The sequence below is a fragment of the Silurus meridionalis genome, chromosome 3 (genome assembly GCF_014805685.1).
Source record: "Silurus meridionalis isolate SWU-2019-XX chromosome 3, ASM1480568v1, whole genome shotgun sequence".
NCBI classification, from domain to species: domain Eukaryota; kingdom Metazoa; phylum Chordata; class Actinopteri; order Siluriformes; family Siluridae; genus Silurus; species Silurus meridionalis.
In genome coordinates this window covers 18,055,995-18,083,440 of record NC_060886.1, presented here as the reverse complement: position 1 = coordinate 18,083,440, position 27,446 = coordinate 18,055,995, and the positions used below count along the sequence as shown (strand labels likewise).

The 27,446-nt window shown below is 37.0% G+C and overlaps 1 protein-coding gene across 1 annotated transcript in view; it reads right to left on the bottom strand.

Moving 5' to 3' along the window:
* myo3b (myosin IIIB) overlaps positions 1 to 27,446 on the bottom strand; it is a 75,483-nt gene that overhangs the window by 17,902 nt on the left and 30,135 nt on the right. The window contains 14 exon segments of the mRNA XM_046845534.1: positions 3,382 to 3,499; positions 4,450 to 4,501; positions 6,064 to 6,139; positions 7,737 to 7,817; positions 9,115 to 9,132; positions 9,135 to 9,276; positions 9,707 to 9,818; positions 13,641 to 13,846; positions 14,065 to 14,142; positions 16,827 to 16,906; positions 24,040 to 24,169; positions 24,255 to 24,343; positions 24,486 to 24,639; positions 26,401 to 26,548. Of these exon segments, the coding sequence (XP_046701490.1) occupies positions 3,382 to 3,499; positions 4,450 to 4,501; positions 6,064 to 6,139; positions 7,737 to 7,817; positions 9,115 to 9,132; positions 9,135 to 9,276; positions 9,707 to 9,818; positions 13,641 to 13,846; positions 14,065 to 14,142; positions 16,827 to 16,906; positions 24,040 to 24,169; positions 24,255 to 24,343; positions 24,486 to 24,639; positions 26,401 to 26,548 (1,484 nt within the window).

The window sequence follows — 27,446 nt, the reverse complement described above, 5'->3', positions numbered from 1 at the left end:
GGCAGCTGCATCACTCCCTGGTTTGGAAACTGCACCATATCAGATCGCAAGATCCTACAGAGGATAGTGAGGACAGCCAAGAAGATAATTGAAGTCTCTCTCTCTCTCTCTCTCTCTCTCTCTTTGGAGACTCTTTGGCTAGGACAACTTACTTTAGTCCTTAGCTCTGTGTTCTGTATGTAGCTCTATGTTGTGTGATGTAGCACTATGTCGTTTTCTGAAACACCAGGGTTCTGGAGAAATGTCTAAATTCACTGTGTACTGCATCAGCATGGTTGAAATAACATTAAAGGCTTCTTGACTTGACGACTATTATTTTCAAAATCTACCTGGAGGAAATCCACAAAAACATGTCAAACTCTACATAAAAGAGTCATTGCACACTTTATTAAAACCGTTTGCGTCTACTACCATGAGACATTGTACAAATGCATGAGCAAATTATATTTATTGTACCCATTACATGGTACTATTTTATTTACTACACAGTATGTCCTCATCCACTCCGAAATTAGTTCCTGGCAATGTCATATAATAGAGCTGGAAGTAAAAATGTCCCTGGGACTAAACTTAATTTAGTCCAAATTCTTCTAAAATGCATGTGCCACTGAGGGCTCTTGGATTTCACATAGTGAAAAGACATCTGATGAAGATTGTTTATTGGTTAAATAGCAGATAACCTGCTCTGTAAAACTCTCTCTTTCTCTCTCTCTCACACACACAATATTCATTTACAGCTAGGCAAGATCTAGGAGGAGGCACATAAGTCTATCAAACACAAGAAAAAATGGCTCCAGGTCTCTGACCCTAAACTAAAGCATTTATAATTGGTGAGGTCAGTAAGGGATTGAGGAAAAGAGTATGAGTGTGAGTGTTCTATGCACTATGTGCTTGTGTACGTCCCCAGGGTCAAGAACAGCAGGATGAGGCGCAGGAATAGAATTGAGCTTCCGACATCTGGCTCTGCATTTTCCCTGGACTCCTCAAAGATTCTGTCATACACCCACACACACACAATGACACACTCTGATCTCATCCCTTCAAAGCCTGTCCAGCCATAACTTACACATGCAAGTGCGCATGCACGCACACACAGTTCCCAAAACAGTGTTATTCTGTGCTGGTAAAATATATGCAAGCTATTCTACTGTGTGTTATTACAAGAGATTTCAAGTCAGACCCAAGCTGCAGGAACTTTTCCACACAAGCGAATTCTTCTCTGTCAGTAACAGAACGTAGAGTATTAAACAAGCTGGCTATGTTAGGATATCTTCATTCACAGGATCTTACTCTTTAATCAAAGCCAGAGGACCAAAGGCCAGATTTCCTGCCTGCAATGAAGCCTTTAGTTATCCAAAAAACTTTAAAATATCTATACCATTATCATGTTTTAAAATATAATTAGAACATTTGTCTTTAGCAGGCAACCAAGGCATTTAAAGACCACATAAGAGAAAGAAGAGACCTGGAGAACATGTCAAACAAGCATGGGAGTGACAGAGATGAGCATGGTCACCTGCTCTGTCTCCTACAGAATTAGCCGGTATCTCAGTGAGGCGTGGTGGGGTGAATTGACAGTAATCCCGCGCCCACTGCAGCGACGGTACTGCGTTACATTATCATATATAATCCCCTAATCCCCAGCACATTGCTAATCTCAATCCCACCCCCTCTCTTCCTTCACATACTAATCATACTAATGATGGACCCCAGTCTCCCCTGGCAACCATCACTATGTGACATTGGTCCCCCCACCCCACCCCACCCCACTCATGGGTGCGTGCGCACACACACACACACACACACCTCCCAGGAAGCTCTCATTAATGGGATTCATAGCTCAGGGCCAAACAAAAACCAAACATATGTTCAGCAAATGAGTGTGTGCGCATGTGTGTGTGTGTGTGTGTGTGTGTGTGTGTGTGTGTGTGTGTGTGTGTGTGAGATCAGTGTCAATATAGCTGTGTGGGTCTGTTTGAGGTGAAAGTGATTGTCTCTTTGTAGCTTATAAAGAACAGCAGAGCTCTCCACAATGGCCTGAACCAGACTATTAAGTGCAGCCCTACAACAGGACACACATGTTTATTATTATTGGAGGAATGCATGATGACAGGAGACAGAGTAAATAAGCAGAACTTCTGCACTATAATTTTTAAAAGATCCACATTTAAGACTCAAAGAGGAGGATACAGGCTCGCTGAGCAGGTGATTGCCTGCCAATATTTATCTGTATCTGTGTGTACTATATCTGTAAGTTCTGTGTATGCCCTACAGACAGAGAAATAATCAGCAACCCTTCATCATCAATGTTTTTTTTTTTTTTATCTATTTACAGCACATTATTGAGATTTGCTGCTGATGGCTCATAAGTGCCTACATCTTGTACTGGCAGACTGTGCCAGTCATCTGATTTCATTTTCTGCACTAATGAGCAAAAGCTCCTCCATTTCTGAAACACTTCAATTTCCAGATATGTCTTGTCTTTCTTTTGTTCGCTTAACATTTTCCTCCTGTTGGAACTCCACTGTGCTACACACTGGGCTAAACCAGCATTGTAGGATTAATGTACTGAAAAAGTCAACCCGGCAATATATTGACTTCTGTTCACACATGGTTTCCAGCTATTGTTCTAAAGCCATGATTTCAGTGACAATATTAAGCGACAAAAAGAAAGCATGACAAAAGACATTTAAGTTGAGATGCTCACAAATCGAAATCATTTGCTCATTCCTCTGACCACTTCTGTGGCATGTGTTGTTTTGTGTTTTAGTTCTCCACCTACAACTGTAGCTCCTACCTGCAAGTAGCTCCCATTTCTCTTCCAAATGAAAATGGAAGCAAAACTTATGTGTGCGCATATGTGTACTGAGAAATTAAGAAGAAAAATAAAGTTTGAAAGGAAGTAGCAGATATTGTTAGAGCATCTGTTGAGTGCATGCAGTTAGTACAGTTAGGCTGCTTTGCTAATATGTCAGAATGCTAGTAAGAAGTCTGCTTTACTTAGGGAAGTGGGGGTAATTGTCATGTGTGTCTAAAAACTTTTTTGGGCATATCTTGTAAATATAGCTACTACAGTTTCCTTAAATAAAAAAAAAAAAATAAAAAGTATAATAATAATACAATTAAATCATCAGAGAATGCATGCCTACAAACAATAACATTGCTGGTCATTATACAACCACAAGAAACAAATTTAAAATGACTTATCACCTGCAAGCATGAACATTTGTCTTATCCTAGAAAGTCTGCTAAGTTATCTTCCTGAATTAAACTGTGTTAACGTTAAACTCCCACATATTAAAAAGGGTAGTGTGTATGTAACTGCAGGTATTCTGATTATTATTGTTATCGTAATTGGTATTGGTGTCTGGAGGCCCTGACCTTGTTTATGATGTGTTGCTCTGCCTCGCTCTCCAGTAGTCCTCACTACAGACACATCAGCTGTGTTTTTCCCTTTACTGTCAACTTCACTCTGTCTGTCACCACTGACGGAGACAACCTTTAAAACAGGGACAGAAAAATACACAAACACATCCACATAGTGCAAAAACTTACGAAAAAACATCAAGAAATACATTGAATTAGACAACTTAATCCAAAATAAAAAACGTAGCAGGCCCAAAACTTTAATGACCGAGTTCAGTGTTCTGGCAGTGATATTTATTAGTGCCCATTAGCAGTGTGTTTTGCAACTGTAATTGCTAATGCGGAGACTGTCTAATTTTTATTTTAACTCGTGCGTGCTCTCTCTGGGTGAGTATGCTTTCTGTCTCAGTGGTTTAATTGTTATGCTGGAAATAACGATGGCAGACTTCCTCACATATTTAATTTTTATCTTTAAATAAAAGAGCTATAGGAAAGTATTAATCTGCTTAACATTTCTAAGTACATCCTCCAAAGGATTTTGCTTTTTTAATCTTACATATGCTCAGCAGAGTTACTGGCAAAAACTGTACGTTTTCTTCATCTCATCCTTTCAACATCAAATGGTGAGCAGCAAAAATTGGATCAGACTTCAAAGCCAGGCAATGTGCTCCAAGTCACAGAGTGGCTCCTCTATTTCACATATTGAATTCGAGCAGGATATCAAAGTGCTAGCAAAGAACCTGAGGTCTTTACTAAAAAAAGGGCCCTAACATCTGTAGAGAGAGAAGCGCAAAGACAAATCACCTCAGGGAGAAGCTAGCATTTACTCTCCAGCACGGATTTCCAGCCTTTTGATTCACTCCTTCGCTGTACCTCCCTTCCTCTCTCACTTGTTCTCTCTCCCTCTGTGCTGAGAGTGGAGTCAAAAATGTGGGAACTTTCTCTTTTTTGTCTGTCTCTCACAACTCAAAAAGGACATCTGTCATAGAAGCTTTGTGCTTATATGCAGATTGGTGAGTGCTGAACTCATAACACTGACCTGTACATGAAACACATTACAATAGTCAAGTATTCATTTCTGACCTTGTCCTTATGGTTTTCGCAGTCAGAGCCTGTTCTCTGAAATGTACCTTCCCTGTGGAGAAAATAAAATATTACTAACAGAAATAGTAAATAGTAGTCTACAGTTCCCTCCAAAACTATTGGAACAGCAAGGCCAATTTTTGTTGGTTAGGGATTGATAGATGAATATAAGACAATGGAGCAGAATATCAACTTAAATTTTTAATGTGTGTTAAACAATATGGTATTTTTATCTGAACCAGGCCATTTTCTAGAGATCAACATTAATGGAACATACTGCTTTTTCTTGTTGCCCAGATGTGCCCTTTAATTAAATAATTATTAGTTTGAATGTCTTCTCCTAGGTTTCTTCTACGAAAACTGCATTTCATAAAGATAAACCAATTTAAAGGCCATAGAGCTGTCCAATCGGAGTAAAGAAAGATTTTGAAACTGAGAAAAGTGGGGAAAAATCAATCAGAGCCATTGCACATGCATTGTGTATAGCCAATACAACTATTAAAATGTTGCATAAAAAAATAAAAAAAAAAAAAAAAGAAAAAATAATAATAATATTAATAATAATAATATTAATAATAATAAAAAATAAATACAAAAAGTGCATGGTAATATACTAACAAGCATATATGGAACAGATCAGCCGAACAAAAGGTTAAGAGAAAAGATCATTGTGTGAAGAAAACCCAAATCATAATCAGATTAAGCATGCTTTGCACCTCCTGAAGAGGAGCCTTAAGGAAACCCCAAAAAAGCAATTAACAAATAAAGGTAGCTGCAGTATAAGCCTGAAAAAGTACCACATAGAAGAATGCAGAAAAAAGTTGGGTGCCATCATGTTTGGCTTCATGCAATTATTGCAAGCACCCTTGCAGTCAAATATTTAATGTAATTAATAGTTAATATTTAATTTAATGAAAACTGTCTGCTCCAATATTCATGTTCACCTAAAAATGAGATGATCTCAAACCAAAGTTGCCAGACTCTATGTTGTTTAACATATTTAGTTCTTATCTATCTAAATTCTTATCTATTTCATCTTTTGATTTCAATCCCAACTGTCTTCAGAGTGTAACAAAAGATACAAAAGTGTAACAAAAGATAGCTTTGCTATTTCAATATTAAAGTCTTGGAGAAGACACAATTTTGATGCAAAACCAAAAATTAAAAAGCAGAAACTATCACACAGGAGGGAAAAGGTTCAGATCTCCAGCACAAAACTAAACTCCCCAAAAATAAGCATGAACACTTGCTAATGATTCATCCAAAAGGAAAATAGGCAGCTGATGTCAAAATAAATCTATATGGATCCTCTCCAGAAATGATTAAACAGAATAGTAAAGTTTCACCAGAGAGAATTAGGATGTAAACAAGCTCACAAAAATTCCTGGAGAAAAAACACACAAATACACACAAGCATGCAGAGAGAGAGCGAGCGAGCGAGCGAGCGAGAGTGAGTGAGTGAGTGAGTGAGTGAGAGAGAGAGAGCACAAACTTATTGTGGACATTAATTCAAGTGATAACTTTAAAAAGTAACCAAAACATGCAACTGAAACATAAGAGCGATGGGGACAAAAACTTTAAACATGGATGTGTAAAGAACACACACATACACACCTGGTTGATTTGGAAGCAGCTGAAGATTGCTTTTGACTCTGTCTGTACTCTTTTCTGATTCTGTGCCCTCTGTAGGCTGCGACAAATATTAAGACCAGTTACCAAAGCATGATTGAGCTCTTTCTTTAGCACTTTCTAAATGAACAAACCGGAGTTTACTTGGAAATTCTCCTTGGCATTAAAACCCACACCCAAAGCATGCATGCATGATTACAATCATATATCAGTAATTACTTTTGTACATAATTGAATTACAAATGAACTGAATAGAGAAACAACCCAAAACTGAATGCACATGAAAGAGAAGCAGTTGAACTAAAAATGCAGAAACATTCATATATTCTTGTTTAAATGAGGTTCAGCAATTAAAATTAACAGTGTTCCATTTTAAGCTGTGCAAAGTGCAGTGAGGAGCAACCTAACCACATGCACTCAGTATTAAGAGTTTTAATCACACACACACACACACACACACACACACACACACACACACACACACACACACACACACACACACACACACACACACGTAAAAAGAGTGAAGAAAACACAGAGAAATCGAATATGCAGCGGCACATACCAGCATGGTGATTCATTTATTTGCTTTGAACATGCAATGTCTGTGTTAAACATGCCAAAGCACTACAAACTCAAGGACCTGCATGTAACAATGTGAACGTGCTGGAGTGATACAGCATAGAGTTTGAGGCCCTTGACTAAAAAAAAATTCCCAACCCCCAACAATGAAACAACACAAACGCACATCAGGATGCCCTCACGCATACTGAGGGACCACATCAACCAGAGCATGTCAGCTGGCTTTTCTCAGATCTGTTCATCTGGTCTATTTACAAGTGGCTTTAATATTGGGCACATGGAGGCCTGGGAGAAAGTTGAGCAAGAAAGAGAGTGATAAAGACAGACACAGAGAGGGGAGAGAGAGAGAGAGAGAGAGAGAGAGAGAGAGAGAGAGAGAGAGGCAACAGCCTCTTTGCCAAGGAGGAGGTGAGCAGCACTTGAAGAGAGTAGAGCAGAACAATGGCATCTCTCCTCCCTGTCCCACCCTTTCTCCTGCCTCCCTCAGTAACCTGCTCCCGCCCTCTCCCTCCCTCCACATGTCCTCAAAGGAGTAGTGGAGCGAGGGAGGGGGCACCCCAGGAAGGTTAATATGCCTGCTTTGATCTCTGCCAGGCCACAGTGAGTAAGAATTCATTTACATTTCAGATGAAAAGGTTGACAGTATAAAAAGGCATCTTGTTTCTGGTATGTGAGAGGGCTGTAATAGGCCAGGAATTTGAGAGAGGAAGTGGCAAGGAAACAGAAGGGGATAAACCACCAACCCCCCCTTCCCCTTCCCCTCCTCTGCTCCTTCACTGCCTACACTGGGAAAGAGATGAAAGAAAAGAAAGGATCTCAATATGCACCACTCCACTGAAACATTGGGACCAAATGCTGAGGCCCAAACTCTCCAACTTTTCCTCTCTATATCATTATTAATTTATTATCTTCATTGGTTTTATTTGTCACAAATAATGGGATTTTTGTTTGTGAATAATAGATTTTATAATAATAAGATTTGAGTGAATAGACATACAATCCACCAACAATCCTTCTAAGAACAAGGAGGGAGGCTCTGTGGTGAAGCAGTAGCTACTCAAAGCTGAGATCATTACCTGACTGAATCTGCACTGCTGCATTTTCCCGATCCTGCTTAATCCGCTTCACATGTTGACGGGCTAAATAGCCCCTCCAGGCTACACAGAGAGAAAAAGTAAGAAGAAGAAACAGATAAATATGTAGTCTTCCACTGGACAATATGGTACAGTACATTAGGGTTAGAAATTTGGAACTATCCACAACATAATTGAGTATATCCATTGTCCATTTTCGATTATATAACAGCACAATGCCTGTAAAAGTTGAGTATAAGGAGATCTCTGGAGGTGACCAGAAAATGGCCCTTCCCTTTCCCTTCTAGAAACATTTTTAAGTGCATGACAGACAGCAAAAGTAATGTGGCATATTGCACTGACTGCCTATACAAACCTTTTATATTGCATTGACAATGGATAAGAGAGAAGAGAAATGGAATTTAGATTCCTCTTTATGTCTGCACATATGGTGGCACTGACAAATAAAAAACCTTGAACCTTTTTGGCTAAAAACATGATTTTTTGACCACAAGAATCACAATAAACATGGCATTTGGGAAGAAAAAAACAGTCAGTATGCTAATACTCAAGACTGTTGTTGATGCAGTCCATTGAGTAAAAAACTATTCTAAACAAGGTTTTTAGAGTTATCGTTGTGTAATCTTTGAAAATTGTTGTACAATGTTGTCAAACAGTTGCACAATATTCTGTAATTGGTAATGGAAAAAAAGACAATGTCCAATAACAGATTGTTAAAAAAAAGCTTAAATATATAGAGGAGTTGTTGTCAATTAGCAGATAATGGTCTATTTGTAAACATATGAAACAGACAAAAATATAGAAATATTGCAGCAACTCAACTCAAACCAGCATGGCTTCTGTAGCAAATTCTCTGCTGCACCCAATCACATATCACCCAATCACATGGTTATATATAAATTATTTTGCTGACGGCAGCTCACTGGGTCAGAGACAAGCTACAGGCACATTATGTCAGAAAGGTAAGGATATTTAAAGACTTTTATAGCATTTTATTGATCCTATTTGGTGTGATTAGTGAGCTGACAGCATGGCCCATTAAATAAGAATTTGAAAACAGCATGTTTAAAGAGGAATAGGCTGAGAAGTGTGTGTTTATTCACCTTGTGTCAAATTCAAAGCTGATGGCTCATGTGTTCAGACTTCACAGTGCTAGCAAAATAATAAGTATAACCATAAACTAATAATTGTTAAGTAATAAAATGTAACTAATGCTATCATTTAGTTATATAAGTCACTGATCTCTAAGAATAATGCACAGGGAATCACCCACAATCTGACTGATCAGTAATGTCAGGTGAAAAACTTAGCACTTAGAAAATAGAAATCCAGGGTTCCTGGGGCTGTAGCTGTGTTGTACCTGACTGGATGATAATTGCCCTTGATTGCGTTTCTCTTTCTCCCTGCGGTATCTCCTCGCCCCCAGCCAGCCTTTAGTGTAGGCCTGGATCACCACTACCCGAGCCATCACCTCTCTCAACAACAAATTCAGCTGCTCAACGTGGTAGTACTTCAGAAACACCTGTCTCACACACACACACACACACGCGCGCGCACACACACACACACACACACATAAAAATACACATTCATGTGCAGAAGGTATAACACACACAATGTTTGCAATCAAGGGGCTTACAGGGGAAAAGCACTCTTTGAACTTCTCATTTTTTATTTTTTTTTTCCAAAGCTGCAGATGCCAACCATCTGGTCAATTAGAGTCATAGATAACAACCCCTCTCTGCTTAGGGATTTAACTCTTCAGAGAGAAAGAGAGAGAAAATGAAAGAGGCTGAGAATGAAAGATGGAGCAAGAGAATCAAAGAGCCGAGTTTGTTTTGTATGCAATGGATGGGGTGGGAAAAACAGCGCTATGTTGTGTAGAACAGGTATTTCATCATCTTATTGCCCAGCTGATTTAGTCAATGGTGTGCATTGAATGATGGCTGTACCTTCGTCCTCCCCAGAACCCAGTTGTCCAGCTTGGCTTTCTTTAAAATAATGACAGCATTTTCCTTACTGCTCTCTGGCTTCTGATGAGCCCGGAAAGCCAGGTAGTAGTACCTGAGGAGAGGAAAAAATATACTAATGAATCAGTGCATGTAATCATGTAGGAATACACTAAGATCATGTCTGATTCACAGATGCAAAAGCACACAGGTTCATCACTAACCCATTTGAAAAAAATACAGGCTGGAATAAATATTGCAGAAACTGCTGATGATCTTGGAGTTTTATACAGAGCATTTGAAGAACCATACAACATTGCCTCCAATTGCATTTCTTCTTTTATATTTTTATTACAAATAAACACTATTTTTCAACTCATTACTCAAAGGTAATAAAAAAATCTGTAAAATGCATTCAACTTTCAATATTAAATTATTTGTTTAAATGATTTTTACATTAAGTAGATAATTTAAGGTCACTTGATTGTTGGCTTAGCTGTGGGATAAAAACATTCTCTGCATTCTCTGCACAATTAAGTATACATTCATCTATGGACTATAATATAGTATGTATCTATTGTTTGTAGCTTCAAATAGTTGTTTGACTGTGCTTATTATACATGGAATCTGAAAGACTTTAACCCTTGTTTTGCTGTGTTTTCACAATGTTCACTGTTGTCACACACTTGAAAGCAGCGGTAACAGCAGCAGGACCTCAGGTTCATTGTACACACATCAAGGCTCATGAAGGGCCATGTTGATACTGGGTGTTCATCTGCTTTATGGTGCAAGATAACAACTATTGTGTTTCCCGGTGAAAATACCTCTTTGATACAACAGTACCCACTGCCTTTTATATTAATTCATGTTGATACCTGTAATCTCTTTGATGATGGATACAAAGAGGACACTTCCATGACTTCAGAGAAGGCTTTGATAAAGTCATACAAATTTAAGCTAGTTTATAGTGGAGTTACATATCAGGGCCTGCTCTTCTACTGCCTTGGACGGAGAATTATGAAATCCACTAAACACAGATGTAATGGTCACAAAGCATATCATGGATGGTCATGAAAGATAGAGGCAGTCCTGGGAAAAACTAAATAATCAGGGCAGTCTTCTGATCTAAAAGATAACAAGAAAGAGGAGGAACGCCTGGAGTTTGTTGTGTCCCTTTTGGAGGAGTGCTAAACTGTGTGAGATGCTAATGCAGATGACCTACATGTAAATTTTCATTTTGAGCTAAAAGAAAAAGTGAGAAAATAGTGGGGGTGGGGAGAGAGTGTTCCAGACCCTTTAAAAAGTTTTTCCAGCATTCTTTAAAGTAGTCCATCAATGTTAATTAAAGGAGCTGATATAATAACTGGCCATAACCCTAGATTGGCCAGGAAGTATTTATTAATTTTCGAATATTAAACAGTTCTGTTATAGAATATACTACAAGGCAAATCACATGTTTATCTTTTCTATAGTATAGGTATAGTATAATTATTTGGAGAATAAGTTTAGGAAAATAATATACAGCTTAAAAAAAAAAATTATATATATATATATATATATATATATATATATATATATATATATATATATATATATATATATATATATATTTTATTTTTATTTTTATTATTATTATTTTTTAAATAATTCATACGATGGTTATTTTATAAATACATGCATAAATAAAAAATGAGTAAAGACTTTATATATCACAAACGCAGCTAAACAGTGTTCAACACACAATGAAACGCAAAGTGGTTGACAGACTGAACAAATAAGAACGGTGAATCTTAATAATAGCAATCAAATATAAAATACAATATATTAAATATATAAAGAAATGTAGCAAACAATATAATAATGATAATAATAATGATAATAATAATGATAATAATAATAATAATAATAATAATAATAATAATAATAATGATAATAATAATAATAAAATGATGCAGCAGTAACACTGGAGAACAGGGATACAGTGGTAGTGGTGTGCAATGAGCCTAGTGCAGAATAAAGCAACAGTGCAGTAGGTATAGAAGGTGGGAAGACAGTCTAAATGCAGGTGCACTAATATCACTTTTGCAAAGTAATGGTAGACAGGTTAGTAAGAGTTCAGCATAATGGCCAGTGGATAAATTGAGATAGCTCTGAGCTCTCAATGTGTGCCAACTGTTTGCAGAGGTGTTGACCTGACTTCAGCAGTCTGAACAGTCTGTGCTTGGGGTTTAATAAAATAAATATTACGATTGTCAATCGATAATTTTTTAAAAATTAAGATTAACTGCATGATTGTCACGAGTTAACTCGTGATTAATCGCAACTTAATTGCACATTTATATCTGTTCTAAATGTACCTTAAATGAAAACTTTTAAAGTTTTTAATACTCCAATCAACATGGGCATGGACAAATATGGATGTTTTATGCAAATGTTTTTTTTTATTTTAAATAAATCCATAGTCAACATAGAGCATGAAGACAATATATTCTTGTAAATGTTTTAAAGTAACTATGATGTTTTAAATTACATAAATTATCAGGACACCCAACGGAACTTTTGCTTTGTTTCTACCTGGATGTTTTAAATTGCCAGATGTGTGCATCATGGTGCTTGATTTGAGACTTGGTGCATCACTAAAACAAATGTTTAGTGAAAGAATTTTAAAATATTTTTTTGGTGGAGTTACATTCTTTTTTTATAAATAATGTCGGGAATAAATGTATGTTGCGTTGAAGGTATTTAATTTTGCCTTAAATATTTATTTATTTATATTTTTTATAGAAATTGTCAAACAGAACTGCGTGCTGGATTAATTGCACAGTAATATGATTTGTATTTTGGAATCACTGCAGATTAACCCAAGATAATAAACTCCAACACTCAATGCAGCCCACAAATTATTTATTTGGTTAATTATTTTACAGTGTGGGACGAATAAAGGTATATCTTATCTAATCTTACAGCTGGCACAGTCACTCACTGTATTTTATCTTCAAGCCTCACCATAATCTTTTTACAAGTCAATGATTTGATCACTGTACATTTTTGGTAAAAAAAGAGCTGAATAATTCAGTCTAAACTTTCATTTTTGAACAAAATTCATTGCCAACATATTTGTAGGTTTTTCTTTGATATTGCTGTCATCTGTAATGTGTGCAAGTGGTCTCTTTCCCGACGGTAACACAAAGACAAGGGAGCATCACAAACAATTTGAGAGCTGTTATCCAGTTACAAACTAAGCCGATAAAGCTGATATTTCAATACAGCACCCAACTATACCACAACATGATAAAATCCTGAAACTCTCCGTGTGAGAAAACTACACAAGGTTTTAGACATTTCGGCAGACTGATTACCACTAAACGAACTGGCAGGTTTAAAAAACACGATCTTTGTAAGCATAAAACAAACACAGGGTAAGAAAGCCTACAATAAAATATTACCAATATTATTCCTTAGATTATGGTAAAATATATATGTATGTTCTTTTATAATAGATGTGCCAAAGTATATTACTGGAATTTGATTGGCAAATTTGAGTCAAAACCAGTTTTTCTGACATTTTTGGGTGTTTTTTGAAATCAGTTATGGCAACATCTAATGGATTTTCAAAGACTGTCACAAAAAAAGTGTCTTTCAGTCTTAAAAGAAATTCCTATAAAGTCCTCTAAGTAAAGCAAACTGCTCACATTTATTAAAGCATACACCAGAAATTGCCTTTTACATCATTTTCCTTTCTGTCCTCATTTAAGAGCTACTTTCCCCTGAATCGTCTCATCCTTCGCTCAGGGAGTACAGGGTTTTCCCATTAATAACTGCATGCTACTGAATCTGTCCCACTTACCCTGCCTAATTACAAGCCATGTTTTGTGTGATGGGGCTTGTTGTACAAGAGCTCCTGAGTGGCTGCTACAACGGCTCTGAGCTGTCCTACCTGTTAACAAAGTCATCAAAGGTGATGCGGTGAGAGAAGCCTTGGCGTCGGATGTTGACTGTCTCCAAGATGCCTGTGTATCTTAGCTGCACCATCACACGCTCCTGACAGAAGCTCAGAGCCTGCCGAGCATCATTGGGTTTAATGCAGCGCACAAAGTGAGGTGTGCCCATTACCATCTTAGACAACAGATCCATCAGAGAATACTAGAGAAAAACACAAACACAGTGAAAAATGGATATGCAAACCTGTCTATGAAACAAATTTTTAGCAAAAGCCATAAAAGACATTTTAATATAAAAGTCATTACTATTATCCTATAAAATATATCAAATTTGTCAATGGGGTTTATTTCTCCTGAAAGGTCTTATAGTGAGAGGACACCAGTATGGGACACCAAATGATGCCTTTTATAGACACTCACACGAAAGTACGACGCTACAGTCTGTCTTCTCATGTTGGTGGTTTCCTCTGGGTGTCTCATCATTTCCATAGTGTCCACCTTAAACACCATACACTTCAGTTTAAGTCCATCCACAGATACTCACAAATATATATGATATAGTAAATCTGTGACTTTCTAAAAAAAGTTACTTGTTAAAAGTTAGTCTGGATATAAATAGGGGGAAAACGTTGAACAAATGGAAACAATTAATGAGACTAGTTAAATGCAAGGGAATGAAAACAGCATGTATTGCAAAATCTACACAGTCCAGTTTTTATTTTTCTGTATATGAATGTGTTTAACACATGGTTAAATCTCTCTCCCCTCTGGAATTGTAAATGCACTAAAATAAAATAATGTAATCCAATAAAATAGGACAGCAATAATGTCAACTTCATCGTCCGTGGCATGGGGGGAAAAAAACCCCACTTCAAACCAACATCATGAGGGCAGGAGAAGTGAAAGCATACCACTGACATTAATACTGCAGAGTGCATTCATTTTTCTAATAAACCTGGTCATCAAAGCCAACTTCTGCATTTTAATGGTGTTTTAACAAGAACACAATATGATCTTAACAGCTATCTCCTCTTCTGGACTCATCAAATTTAACGACGTGGTAAATATTTTATGAAACATCTATGCAGCAAAGTGCATATCTTAATACTTTATTTCATCTGAGCAAAGGAAAAAGGTATGCTAGAATTTTACTGGGCCTACATTCTGTAATTGGAGGCTTTGACAATTGACTTTGTCCAAAAGGTGTTCGAGAGAAACAGAAGAATGAGAGTGGGTCCTGTGTGACTGATTTAACAAGATCTCACTTCTCTACATCTGTCCTACTTTTGGCATTTCTTGTAGCTTGCTGAAGTTTCATATCTGCCACATTAGCTGTTAATACAACCAGGACATACAATATTCACCAAGTTCCAGGCAGAAATTATGTTCATTTGATATGCAGGAAATAAAACACAGAGCAGTATTTCAACGAAGGAGATTATTTTCCCCGTTACAGCAGATCCCAAAACCCTTGTGTTCTTATGTCACAGCGATTTGACAAGCAATTCCAATTTTTTCATTCATTTAAAATGACATGGCATAATATTTAATCATTTACAGTTACAATTAATGCTGAGAAACATTTTAGAGACAAGCTGTCTCTTACATTAAATATATAAACTAGACTACTTTTTTCTCTCATGATAATGAGGGACACACAAACAAAACATAGCTAGTCATGTTACAGAGAAACTGGGAAGAGCTTCTGTCCTCTGTGCTGAACTCTTACCGACTCCTTCTATAGATGTTACAAAAATATACTTTCAGAAAATATAATATAACAATCATTTCTTTCTTTGTAAAATTGATATTGGTTTATTCAGTCCCTGTTAACATGCGTTTTTTCTTATAAAAATTCTAGTATATCGTAATAAAAGCCGATCATTTGAACTAGATAATGTCAGAACTGTTTTGTTAAAGAAAATTTAGCAACACTATCTAAACAGTCAGAGATTTCATTTTACAGTGCAGTGTTATAATGCACAAAACATTATAAGAAATGAATTGAGCCACTTACACTATTCAATCATTGCCTACATTTAAAAGAAAATGCTAGATTTAAATCTAAAATGATAGAAAATTCAGAAATCTCTGAAAGGTTCAACAATCTTACCTTTTTCCAATACCTAGAAGACTGAGGATAGATTGTCGTTTGTAAAGAAAGAGATAGAAAGAACAGATAGATAAGGAGTTAAAGTATTCATACACAGGGGGACGAGATGTTGATATTAGCATTAAGAAGATAGTAGTTGCATCCAAAATAGAAATCATAATGTCTTGCTTTGCTGTTTCATCAGTCAGTTCTTTTATAAGGCAGTGTTTTAAAGCTATGAACAGTTCTGTTAGGAAGCAGATTCAGACTGGCTTTAAAGGTATGAAATACCACTATGTTGCCAGGTTACTGCAACTGCAGGACATAGCTACATGCTCACAGCTACAAATCCTATAGGGGATGCCATATCCTTTGGGAAAACTTAGGTGTCCTTTGGGAAATAGAACAAATATACTTTAAATATTGGCATTATTACTTAATAAACTATCAGGTAAAAGGTTTTTTTTGTGTGTAGACAACCAATTTTGTTAGAAATATTAATAAACTATAGTCAAAATTGTTACTAAGAAGTTAAAAAAAAAAGGTCAGAAGTTAGAAGAAGGTGGTAAGAAGGTGTTTCTATAAAGAACACCAAGTGCTTTTCTCCTAATAGATCATGATCATCATCATTCTCTATTTTGTCAATATTTAATATATATATTAAACATTTAATTAAGGAGATTCCAGTTCAAATTTTTTTATTTAAACCTGTTGTTACATAAACAGTATGTACAGGATAGAAGACTTCCAGTATATCAACCATCTGACCAGCTGCACTTTAACATCAACTTCAAGACAGACAGAAAAGAAAGGATAATGAGAGAATGGTTGTTTATTGGAAACTAAATATATATTCATTTAATTATGTGCAGAAAAAAGCTTTAGAAAAAATAATAATAATTAAAAAAAATAATAATAATTATAAATCGCTGTGGTATAAGCCAAAGAAGTTACTTCAGCATGTGTGCTTAAGCTTAAAATAGACCATTTTGTAGACATGCCCTTATCATTGTATTCAATCATGAATGATCTAACCCTAAAACTCCATGCCCTAATGATGCTTTATTCCATGTGGTGTGTTTACACTTACCTTGTTACGTCCTGCATGGAGCTGAGGAGGCAGAGATCGGGATGCTGCAGTGACTCTGGCTCTGGAGGTTGCCAGGTTACCTGAAAAACAACCTTCTCATTATAAACCTGTAATGTATGAGCTTTTTATAGTAACACAAGGTTAAAAGTGAAAGTTTTACAGAGACACAAAGTGCAGCATGATAAATCTTTATAGTGTGTAAAGAGGTGTAACACAATGCCATTATCTATATCTGTATAGTGTGCAGTATATTCAGTCTGTTTCTTATTTGGATTTAAACCAGAATTGGTTTTATATGTATCTTATGCACCTTAGAAATATTGGAACTTAAAAATAAAAAAATAAAAACGCTAGAAAAGTCAATTTTTCCTTCAAATATCAAAATAGCAACAGAACTTTCTGACCTTTTCTTCAGCCTCTGAATCAGACGCTCTGTATGTGGAACTCTATTTAATGTGATTAAGCAAACTATTTAAAAGCAACAATGTCTTTGATAACTCAAATTCCAGATGACAACAATAGACTAAAAATATTTCCTTAGATTGTTTTGGGGGATTGTTACATTCCAGGAAGATCAGAAAAGCTAACTAGACACATCATTACTAAAATCTTTTAGAAAGCTGGAGCACAGTTCTACTGTGAGACGTTCGTGCAGTATTTGAGCAGTAGCTGGGGTTGGAATTTTTATTAAATGGCAAGGATCCCTACAAGCTTCCATTAGCTGTTCTTAAAAGCTGCATAGAGTAAAACGTTTTTTTTTTTAATTTTGGCATTTGGGATCCAAGCATATTGTAAAACCTTTTGGTAAGCTCCAAAACCCTGTCTTTGTATTTGTTTGGAGTGCGGTTTACTGTACACGTTTACTGGATTTGTATTCAGTTACTTCTCTAGAATAAAGCATACAGTAGCAATGACTTAAAAGATCCATAGACACACAGATATGCACTGCTGACATTTAAACCTCTTAAAGTAGAAGAGCAGAAATGGGTTTAAACACAAAACACAGCAGTGCAGGAGACTTCACAGCAAAGCATCCTTATTTTCATTCCCACTATCACATGCACACAAATATACGCACGCACACACACAGCTCTACAGGATACGCAGTCCCACTGTAGCACATGCACGGCAGTCTGTGCGTTTCAAAACTTTTTGCACAAGATGTCCAAATGTTTTCTCTGGCTGAGTCTTCAGAGGCTAAACTCTGATTAATGGTACTGAAAGCAGCCTTTGAAGCAGGATTGGTGACATCAAAGTGCTAATCCATGGGTGGCAGGAGTTTTATAATGAGTGGGAAGCATTTTAACACATTTCAAAGGCTCAACTGCATGAATAAACAATAGCAGCACAGATGTGCCACACACCTTTATAAAAAATACCCACCGCAGAAACAGAAAGCAGCATTAACCCAGTGAACATACGTGTGTGTGTGTGTGTGTGTGTGTGTGTGTGTGTGTGTGTGTGCACACGCATACAGTGTAGAGGAATCTGGTGCTATAACACTACTCTACTGCTCCGTTTTCTAGTTTTCACTAAGCAGATGTTATTCAAGAATATTGAATTCAGCTTCCTTCTTGCCATCTTTTGACATTTCTGTGTTTGTGGGAATGTTGACTACACATATATCTGGGAACAAGGATTATACAAGGAACATAGCATACATTATGCTTTTAAATTGTCCACAACCAGTATAATTTATTCTTTATTAACCACTGAATGCCACATCCAATTAGGGTGCAGGAACTCATCAATGTTGGCACAAATTCAACTGATGCATTCCCTTCATTCACATCCCACAGACATGATACATGGACTAGATAAAGAATATTGACTGACGGAGATTTTAAGCTATTTATCCAGTGTATTGCAATGTTGTACTGTTACAGTAAGAATTAATACTCAGTAATAATGAGACAGCATACAAAACGAATAGTGATGTAGCGAATACTGTCTACCAGGCTGAAGTTAAGGATCTCCCTATTTGTGAAAGTTTTATTCATGTACTGAAAACCTTGAGAGAGAGGAATGTATTGCATGTATATTTATAAAAGCTCCAAGAGTGAAAAGTGACGTCCCGATCATGACTAGTATAGTTAACGAAGACTTAATCTACTTCAAACAGTAAAATAAAATGAACACTAAAATTACATTAAAATAGAAAAAAACCAAAAATATAGGACTTAACTCTGAAACTATATAGTTGTAAAGGAAGAATTCATTATATGTACTTAAACCTCCATACGTGTGGCATCGCTTTGTGCTTAGTAGTGTTAACACTTAATATTAAAATATAAATGTGTGAGGAAGACATTCCCACCATGGTTAATAAAAATTAAATTAAATCATCACTAAACATACAGTAAATAAGAAATTTCAACAAAGGAATTCTTGTGAAACTAAATTAAACAGAAAACAAATGTTACTGTTACGCTAAGTTTAATTTAGTGTGAAAAAAATGATACTACCTAGTACCATAAATATGCAGTAAATACATAAAAATCATAATAAAACCTAGAGTAACCGTAAATTTACTTGTCTATGCAAATATACCTCACCACAAGATACTCCAACCAGTGTGAGGTCTTGCTTGAGCTAGCCAACAATAAGTTTAAATACAGTAGCACTGAGACTATCTGCACTTATCTGACCTACTGAGTACATGTAGAGATCTATACACACTGCCACTGCCTAGATCAACATCATCCTCCTAGATTTAAATGAACGTTTCATTTATTTCTCCTTTGATCTATATCAGTACATCTCTCCATCTCCTACTTTTTCTCTACAGATAAGCAGGTCATATTTGTCATAATGAATTAGTAAGTTTAGAGAAGCATGAAACGTGTCGGTGCATTTCCATGTCACATACACACATATAAAAAAAGGATTTGTTCAGAAAAAAAGAGCTAATGACACACCATGTTACTCATGTGTAATATAGGCTTACATAGATATTGCATTTCATAACCAATCATTTATATTTTATTCCTGTATCTAAGAGATGTGTTTTTTAGGGCTTCAAGCAAGCCTATGATCTAGGATCATGTATTGCTTTATCGCTTGGTGCAACTTTACTGAAATATCTAGGATGTAATACTCAAGACAGTTCGATACAGTCTTGTGTTCAGTTTCTCAAGAAAGGTCAAACAGCAAAACCAGATCGGTGTGTGCATGCATGCTTTTTTATCCGCTCAGTCCATCTGTCCGTTAAGGCACAATTCAGTGAAAGAGGATGACACCCATCATCTCTACTTCACGTATGCTGCTTCTGGCAAATGCTGACAACACAAAGAAAAAGAAAGAGTGAGTTGAGTGTGTGTGAGAGAGAGAGAGAGAGAGAGAGAGAGATATATAGAGAGAGAGAGGGTACCAGAAAGAGAGGGAAGGAAAAAACCCTTCCCTGGCATCTGTGCATTCACTTTGAAAATTAAGCCCAGCAAGATTCCTATAGAAAAAAAAATATCAAGCTGGCACTTGTATTGAGTTTCTATTGACAAGAATAGTCAATGTGCCCTGGATTAAAAAGCAATCCCTCGTTCAATATGACACCTCTCTGCTCGCTTTCATCAGAGGCTGTGTGCGCCTTGTACTTCAGAAGGCCAGACTCGAGCTGTCGACACAGGGGACAATCAAAGTTGTCAGACAGCAGCCGTTACAAGCTGACTTCTGCTGAGGAGAGCTGCTAGATATTACTCTCTTCTCACTGGCTTGAGCATGCTTTCTCTCACGTTGACTCATGGCCTCGATCGCTCTCGAGCCCCTTCATCATTCTTAAATAAATATGAACTATTCTTGAAAAAATCAAGTCAGCAACCAGGCAAATGAGATTGTTCCACTGCCTCCTCTGCTCGTCAGTGTCCCGTGCTCCGAGGCCAGAGGCATTCTGAACAGCATGTTTCACTGTCAGGGTGCATCCATCAGTGAAGCGGGAGCACGCTATAATGGGCTTTGGATGCTTGACACAGCCTCGCTTTATCTGGAGATTCTCTGACAGCTGACAAAAGTGTGACTGCTTTCTCCATATTGCAGCAGAAAAGCAGCTATAAGATTTCACAGCACTGCGACGAAAGTAAGATTGGGGTTAAATATTTGCTTAGCAGTTTATTAAGTTTACCTTAACTGAATGACCTAAAGGCAGGTGTACAAGCGCAAAAGTCAAAAACAATATGTGGGTTGATTTAGCTTGCTAGCCGAACAGATTCACATTCAGCACCTAACATTTCTCATGGTTTGGAAATTTTTTATAAAAATTGTAGAAATGATAGAAGAGAGTTGCTACAAACTGTGCAAAACATCTCACTGTATTAAGACTACTCTAACATATATTATATTATAATTGTACATGTAATACTTGAATCCTGAACTCATCCCTTGCGATTTGTCTTGGATGTGGTTTTTCGCAACTAATGACTCAATGTGGATTTCAGAATATAATACTGTTGACTTTTGAATTAAATTATTTTTTAGAACAATGCTTTCAACAATGTACAAAATTTATTAAGACAGAGATTCCCCCTGATTCTCAAAAGTCATTAGAGGTGGCCACATCCACAGGGAATTTAGTGACTGACTTGAACAACTTTGTAGTTAGGGATGAGATAAGGCAACTCAATTCAAGGAGGACCTGATTGTGATACTGGATCAATGTGATTTTGTTCTTTATTTTTGTGTTTTCTATGGTTATGATCCAGCCTCAAAGTCTAAAACTATTTTTCTTCTGCTGTGAGACTTCAGTCAGTCAAACACTCTATTCCCTCAAAGAACTACATTTTTGTTATACAGCTGTTTAATGTAAATCTATACTGAGGCCCAACTTTGGAATATATACATACAGTATGACCACAAGCTGAAAGAGCTGATTCCACAGAGCATATTACAACATAGCCAACAAAAACACACCAAACTTCATGATCCACGGATGTACTCAGGCTTCAGGGGAATTTGTCCATGCAAATTTAATCTATTTCCTGTGACAAAGCCATGCCACATGGACAGGCCCCAGTCCCAAAGATGAGCTCTGAATGGGAGGATGGACTCAAGATTTCATTTCTAAATGACAGACTTTCTCCTTTAAAACTGTTGTATTAAAGGTCTAGCATTAATGAATGGCCATGACTATTTTAGACCAGTAATCACATTTGCCCTATTTACAAAAAAAGAAAGAGGCCTTAAGGTCCTTGCTAAAGGGCCCATCTCCAACCTTCCAATCAGTAACTCAGAGCCTTAACCACTGAGCTACCACTTCCTTTATGCTACATATCCCTAAATTTCATCCTCCATAGGTAAGGACTAGTCTAACTCCTATAGCTTGCTAATAAATGCAAACAAAATAGCTGGAATATTACTACAATTCTTTCTTTTGCCATATTTATAGTTTACTTGAAGTTTTTTTTTTTTAATGAATACTCGTACACTTACATAATCACATTTGAAAGGATATTAAAAGGTACTTTTTCCACCCATTTTTATTTAAGCATTCCAATCACTTTCAGAAATCACAAGTATTTTATTCTCTTATCCATCCATTCAACACCATATATAATATTATAAAATAATATTAGTTCGTAACAGAATAACTATTTTTGTTTGGTGATGAAAAAATATATATATTTGAAAAAAACTTTAAAGTCTGGTTGAGAGTCATCCAGACTGCCCCCTAGTGGTAAAAAGCAGACTGTAGCAGGAAGCCTGTTAAAAAAAATGCAAACACCAACAGGCACAAAAAGATTTTTTTTCAGATCCTACAGATAAGCTGCAATTCCAAAGATAAGAGAAGAAGCTCCAAAATTTAGTATAAACATATGCAAATTAAATTCCACTCATATACTGGCCTGAAGATCAAAATTCTAATCTTGCCGATATTTGTGACATAAAAGGAGGATGCTGTTTCTAATGGTTTGGATCAGGATAAAAAGTCAGGCAGCTATGATGAGCAGGGATAAATAGAGTGGACAACCACATACACATTAAGATAGTGGAGGCGAATCAGTGCAGTACTGACTATTATAACTATTATAACTGTTATAACTGTTATAACATCCTCCTGATTAGTCATTTACAATAACAAACATTCATCTATGTAGTAAAGGCTATTTTCTAGCCTCCCAAAAGAAAAGGTTGCATTTGTGGTCACATGGGTGCACACAAACACACACAAGCACACACACAGTCGAGAAAGGTTTCCTTTTTTCTTTCTATCCATTAAGAGTAGAAAAATGACTGCCTTCATACTGCTTTCAATTCTACTCAAACAAAACACACTCAAGAATACTGAAAGGAGATGGGAGGCAAATAATGGCTTATCTACAGAAGAGAGTGAAATACATAATTAAATGCTCTGCTTCCTTTTTCCTCACTAAATCTACCAGCCGAGGCCTGGAAGCCTACCTAGTGGCTGCCTTTTTTTTTTCTTTCTTCTTTTTTTTTTTAAATTTTTTTAAACACCCTGCCGACAGCACACTGATAAAGAAAAGCAGAGATGTGGATGCTGTACATGAGCATCTCATCCTCTGAGTGTTTGAAAACCTTATCGCTGGAACACCCCCAAAATCTGAAGCAACAAAGCTAAAACAGTGGGGAAATGAGAGGGATTTCTTAGTGCAAATGAAAAGATCCTTCTATTCTTCCATCCATCTATTTCTCCACCCAGTGATCAGCCACACAAGAGATAAAAGAAGAGGAGGATTTCTAGTTAAGAACAATAGGAGAGCGAGAGAGAGAGAGGGGGAGTGTATGCAAAAAGGCTCTACCAAATCATCATCAGGCCAGGTATTTGATAGTAGAGTTGTGTGACCTGTATATAGTGTTTCCCTCAGACTGACCTTTACCAAAAGACATTCAAAGTGTGAGTAATGACACGTTCCATGTGATCAGCCCATGTGAAAGCAAATCTGTTTGACCTTTAAATGAGGTGTCCCCGAGATTGACCCCTAAGGGGTAACAGAAAGGTGTGAGAATGACACCAAGGCTGTGGTGATATTATAAAACACTACTCTATGTGGATCTCATTTTAAGTAGACATACAATACGTAGGCATTCATCACTTCATTGTTAGCCAAAATTTCTACAGCATCATGCCTGGGAAAAAACATTTGACAAGGCAATGACCTGAATTTGCATACGCCCAATTTATGAAGTTAATGGCAGTAAAGTGTGAATGCTTTACTATTTTAATAAGGTTTTTTTTTGTTGTTGTTGTTGTTGTGAGACATACCAGTTTTGGTGAGAGGATTGGAGAACAGCTGCTGAAGCAATTTGTCCTCAGACATTCTCAAAACAACCACGATGTCTGCAGGAAGAGTGTCCCGGTTCTTCTCCAGAAAACCCTTCACACTGTACAACACCTTCAAGAACACAATGTCCAAATATTAGCATGTGTATGGATTTGATACAAATAAAGTGGATTTATATTCAGTAGACATGCATCACCTTTCCAGCATAATGCTGAATTCCAAAGCACAACTCCACACGCTTTGGTCTCCAAAAGTACTTGTAGCGTAGGTTGTCCTCAAACTTATCTGAAGATAAAAGGAGAATAACTAAATAAATAACCGTTTTCTATGAAAACAAAAATATATGGTTTGAATACACACCACAGCAACTTAAAAGGAGGTTATTAATTAAGGCAGAAAATCCTCTGAGCCCTGTGCAGTGTTTTACCAACAAGTGTTTGGTCTGTTGCCTGAGGGAATCGGCTTTCTTCATCCAGAAGTGAGAGAAGGCCCATGGGCTTCTGCAGAAACATGTCCAAAATTGGCCTGTTGTCCTCATACTCCACCAGACTGGCATCTATCGCCTCACTCTGATACTCCATCTGAGAAGCACAAAGTTAAATGTCAGACACAGGCACCTTATTTTTCATGAATGAATAGACCTTCATTGCAGCACAACAAACAAATATCCAACTGCATTACTATGGCCAACCTCTAAAATTACAGAAAAATCTACAATGTATCTCACAAAAGTGAGTACACCCCTCACATTTCAGCAATCATTTTATTCTATCTTCTCAAGAGACAAAACTATAGAAATAAAACTTGGATATATTTAAGAGTGGTCAATGTGCAGCTTGTATAGCAAGTCAGATTTACTGTCCTTCAAAAACAACTCAGCATACAGCCATTATTGATAAAATATCAACAAAAGTGAATTCACCCTAAGTGATAACAGCTGTATGTTGTGTAACCATGCAAAGCCACATGTCCTATTCATCATGTTCATGTTTTTGTCTATTCAACAGGACCATACAGATTTATACACCGCACATTGCAGCAAGTCAGTTTACATGGATGACTTCCCAGGAGGCAGCCGCTTCTAAAGCTGGCTCACAAGAAAGCCCACAACCATGTCCTGCGGTCTAATGAGACCAAAATGTGCTGCAACACACTGATGAGGAGTACCAAGAAAATAGTGTCTTGCTTTAGTCAAGCATGGTGGTGGTAGCATCATGGTCTGGGGCTGCATTAGTGCTGCTAGTACTGGGGAAATGTGGTTCATTGAGGGAAACGTGGATTCCAACATGAACATGATGCCCTCCATTCAGAAACTGGGCCGAACGTCAGTTTTCCAACATAACAATGACCCCAATCACACTACCATGATGACAACTGCATTGCTGAGGAAGCTGATGGTCATGGAGTAGCAAAGTATGTTTCCAGACCTGAAACCTATTGAGCACCTGGGGGGCATCTTCAAGCAGAAGGTAGAGAAGCGCAACATGTCTAACATCCAGCAGCTCTGTGATGTCATTATGGAGGAGTGGAAGAGGATCCCAGCAACAAACTGTGCAGCTCTGGTGAATTCCATGCCCAGGAGGATTAAGACAATGCGAGATAAAAATGGTGCTCACACCAGATATTGACACTTTGGACACAGTTTTGACATGTTCACTTAGGGTGTACTCATTTTTGCTGGCAGCTTTTTTGACAATAATAGCTGTATGTTGAGTTAATTTTTAGAGGACAATAAATCTGTACTGATATACAAGCTGCACATTGATTACTCTAAAATATATCCAAATATCATTTCTATTGTACTGTCCCTTGAGAACATATAATACAATGGTTTCTGAAATGAGTTTTGTGAAATACTGTATACATACTATATATTTGCAATCCAATTCAAATTGAATAAATGATATTGTCATGCTATCACAGAAGGATTATGAAACAAAATATTTATTTTAATCTACTCTTCTGCAGATTTATTGTGATGAGTTCTACAGCCCCTCATGTTATAATCAGAGCTGTGGAATAGCAGTGCCGTGTGTTTATCACTATGTGGGAGTGGTGCATGTTAAATCATATTGTCATTCAGCTCTGTAATAAAGTTCACTAATGCAGCTGTTGGTAATGAGGAAAATTATGCAATCAGCCTTCCAAGACAAATGCGAACACAAACCTTCTGTATGTATATGCTACAAACACACACAATAAATGAAAAAGAAAATAAACAAAATCAAATGACACTTAAAATATGTGTTTTAGGCAACAACCTGCTAAATCACTGAACTATGTTGTGGATTGCTAAATGACACAGGACCTACAGCTATTAGAGGAGGTTATAACTTTCTCACCTGTTCAAGGGCAAAGATGTGCTGGTTAAAGTAGAACTGAATTTGTTCATTGGCAATATTTATGCACAGCTGCTCAAATGAGTTCTTCTTAAAGTTCTCGAAGCCGAATATGTCCAAAATTCCCACATGCATCCCACTCTCTGCAGCGCTTCAAACACAGAGACCAGACATATCGTTTGCACATTGTACCATGGTCACGTAGCTTTAGAGTCTTTCTAATGGTTAAGCATTAAAATTGCATAGCCTTCACAAAAACAAACAACCTAAACAAGGTATGCTGGAGTGTTTAATTTGGAGACTCAGACTCTTCTAGACACATTTGTACTCAACTGCAAAATATACCAAGCTTTTGAAGGTCACCTTCTGCCATAGTTAACAGTTATTAGCGGCAATGCTGATGAAACCAGGAAAGATTGAAGTGGAAACGGGTGCATATGGATTTTGTGAAGCAGACTGGAAGGCATTAGAGTCCCTGACATGTCCACACGCAGCTATCTGAAGGGATTCTCTTGGATCAATGAACTGCTTCTTATTCTCCTTCTGAAGTCTGTTTAATCATCTGAATAGTATTTTCTCAATGCAATACAATATAAAAAATTTATAGAATCCCCATTTTCATTGTGCTTTTCTCCTCTTGCCTGACAATTAATATTCTGCAGTCTGTGTTGGCTGACACCGAGGTCACCTTTAAGATGGAGAGACTGCGCATACCAAACTTATTACGGGGAAAGGTCTGCAAAGACCGAACTCAATAGACATAAAAAAAAAAACCTCATTTACAAATCTAGTACATTTATGCATTTGGAAGATGCACTTGTACAGAGAGACTTACAATTATCTTATTCATATAACTGAGCAGTTGAGGGTTAAGGGCCTTGCCCAAGTGCCCAGCAGTGGCAGATACGTTGTGGTGGGATATAACTTATTACTTTCTAATCAAAAATCAAACATCCTAACCACTGACCTACTCCTTTCATGGTTTGCCACTCTTTACTGAGAGACACTATAACTCTTTATTGTTGTTGAGATGGCCTTCATAATCTTCC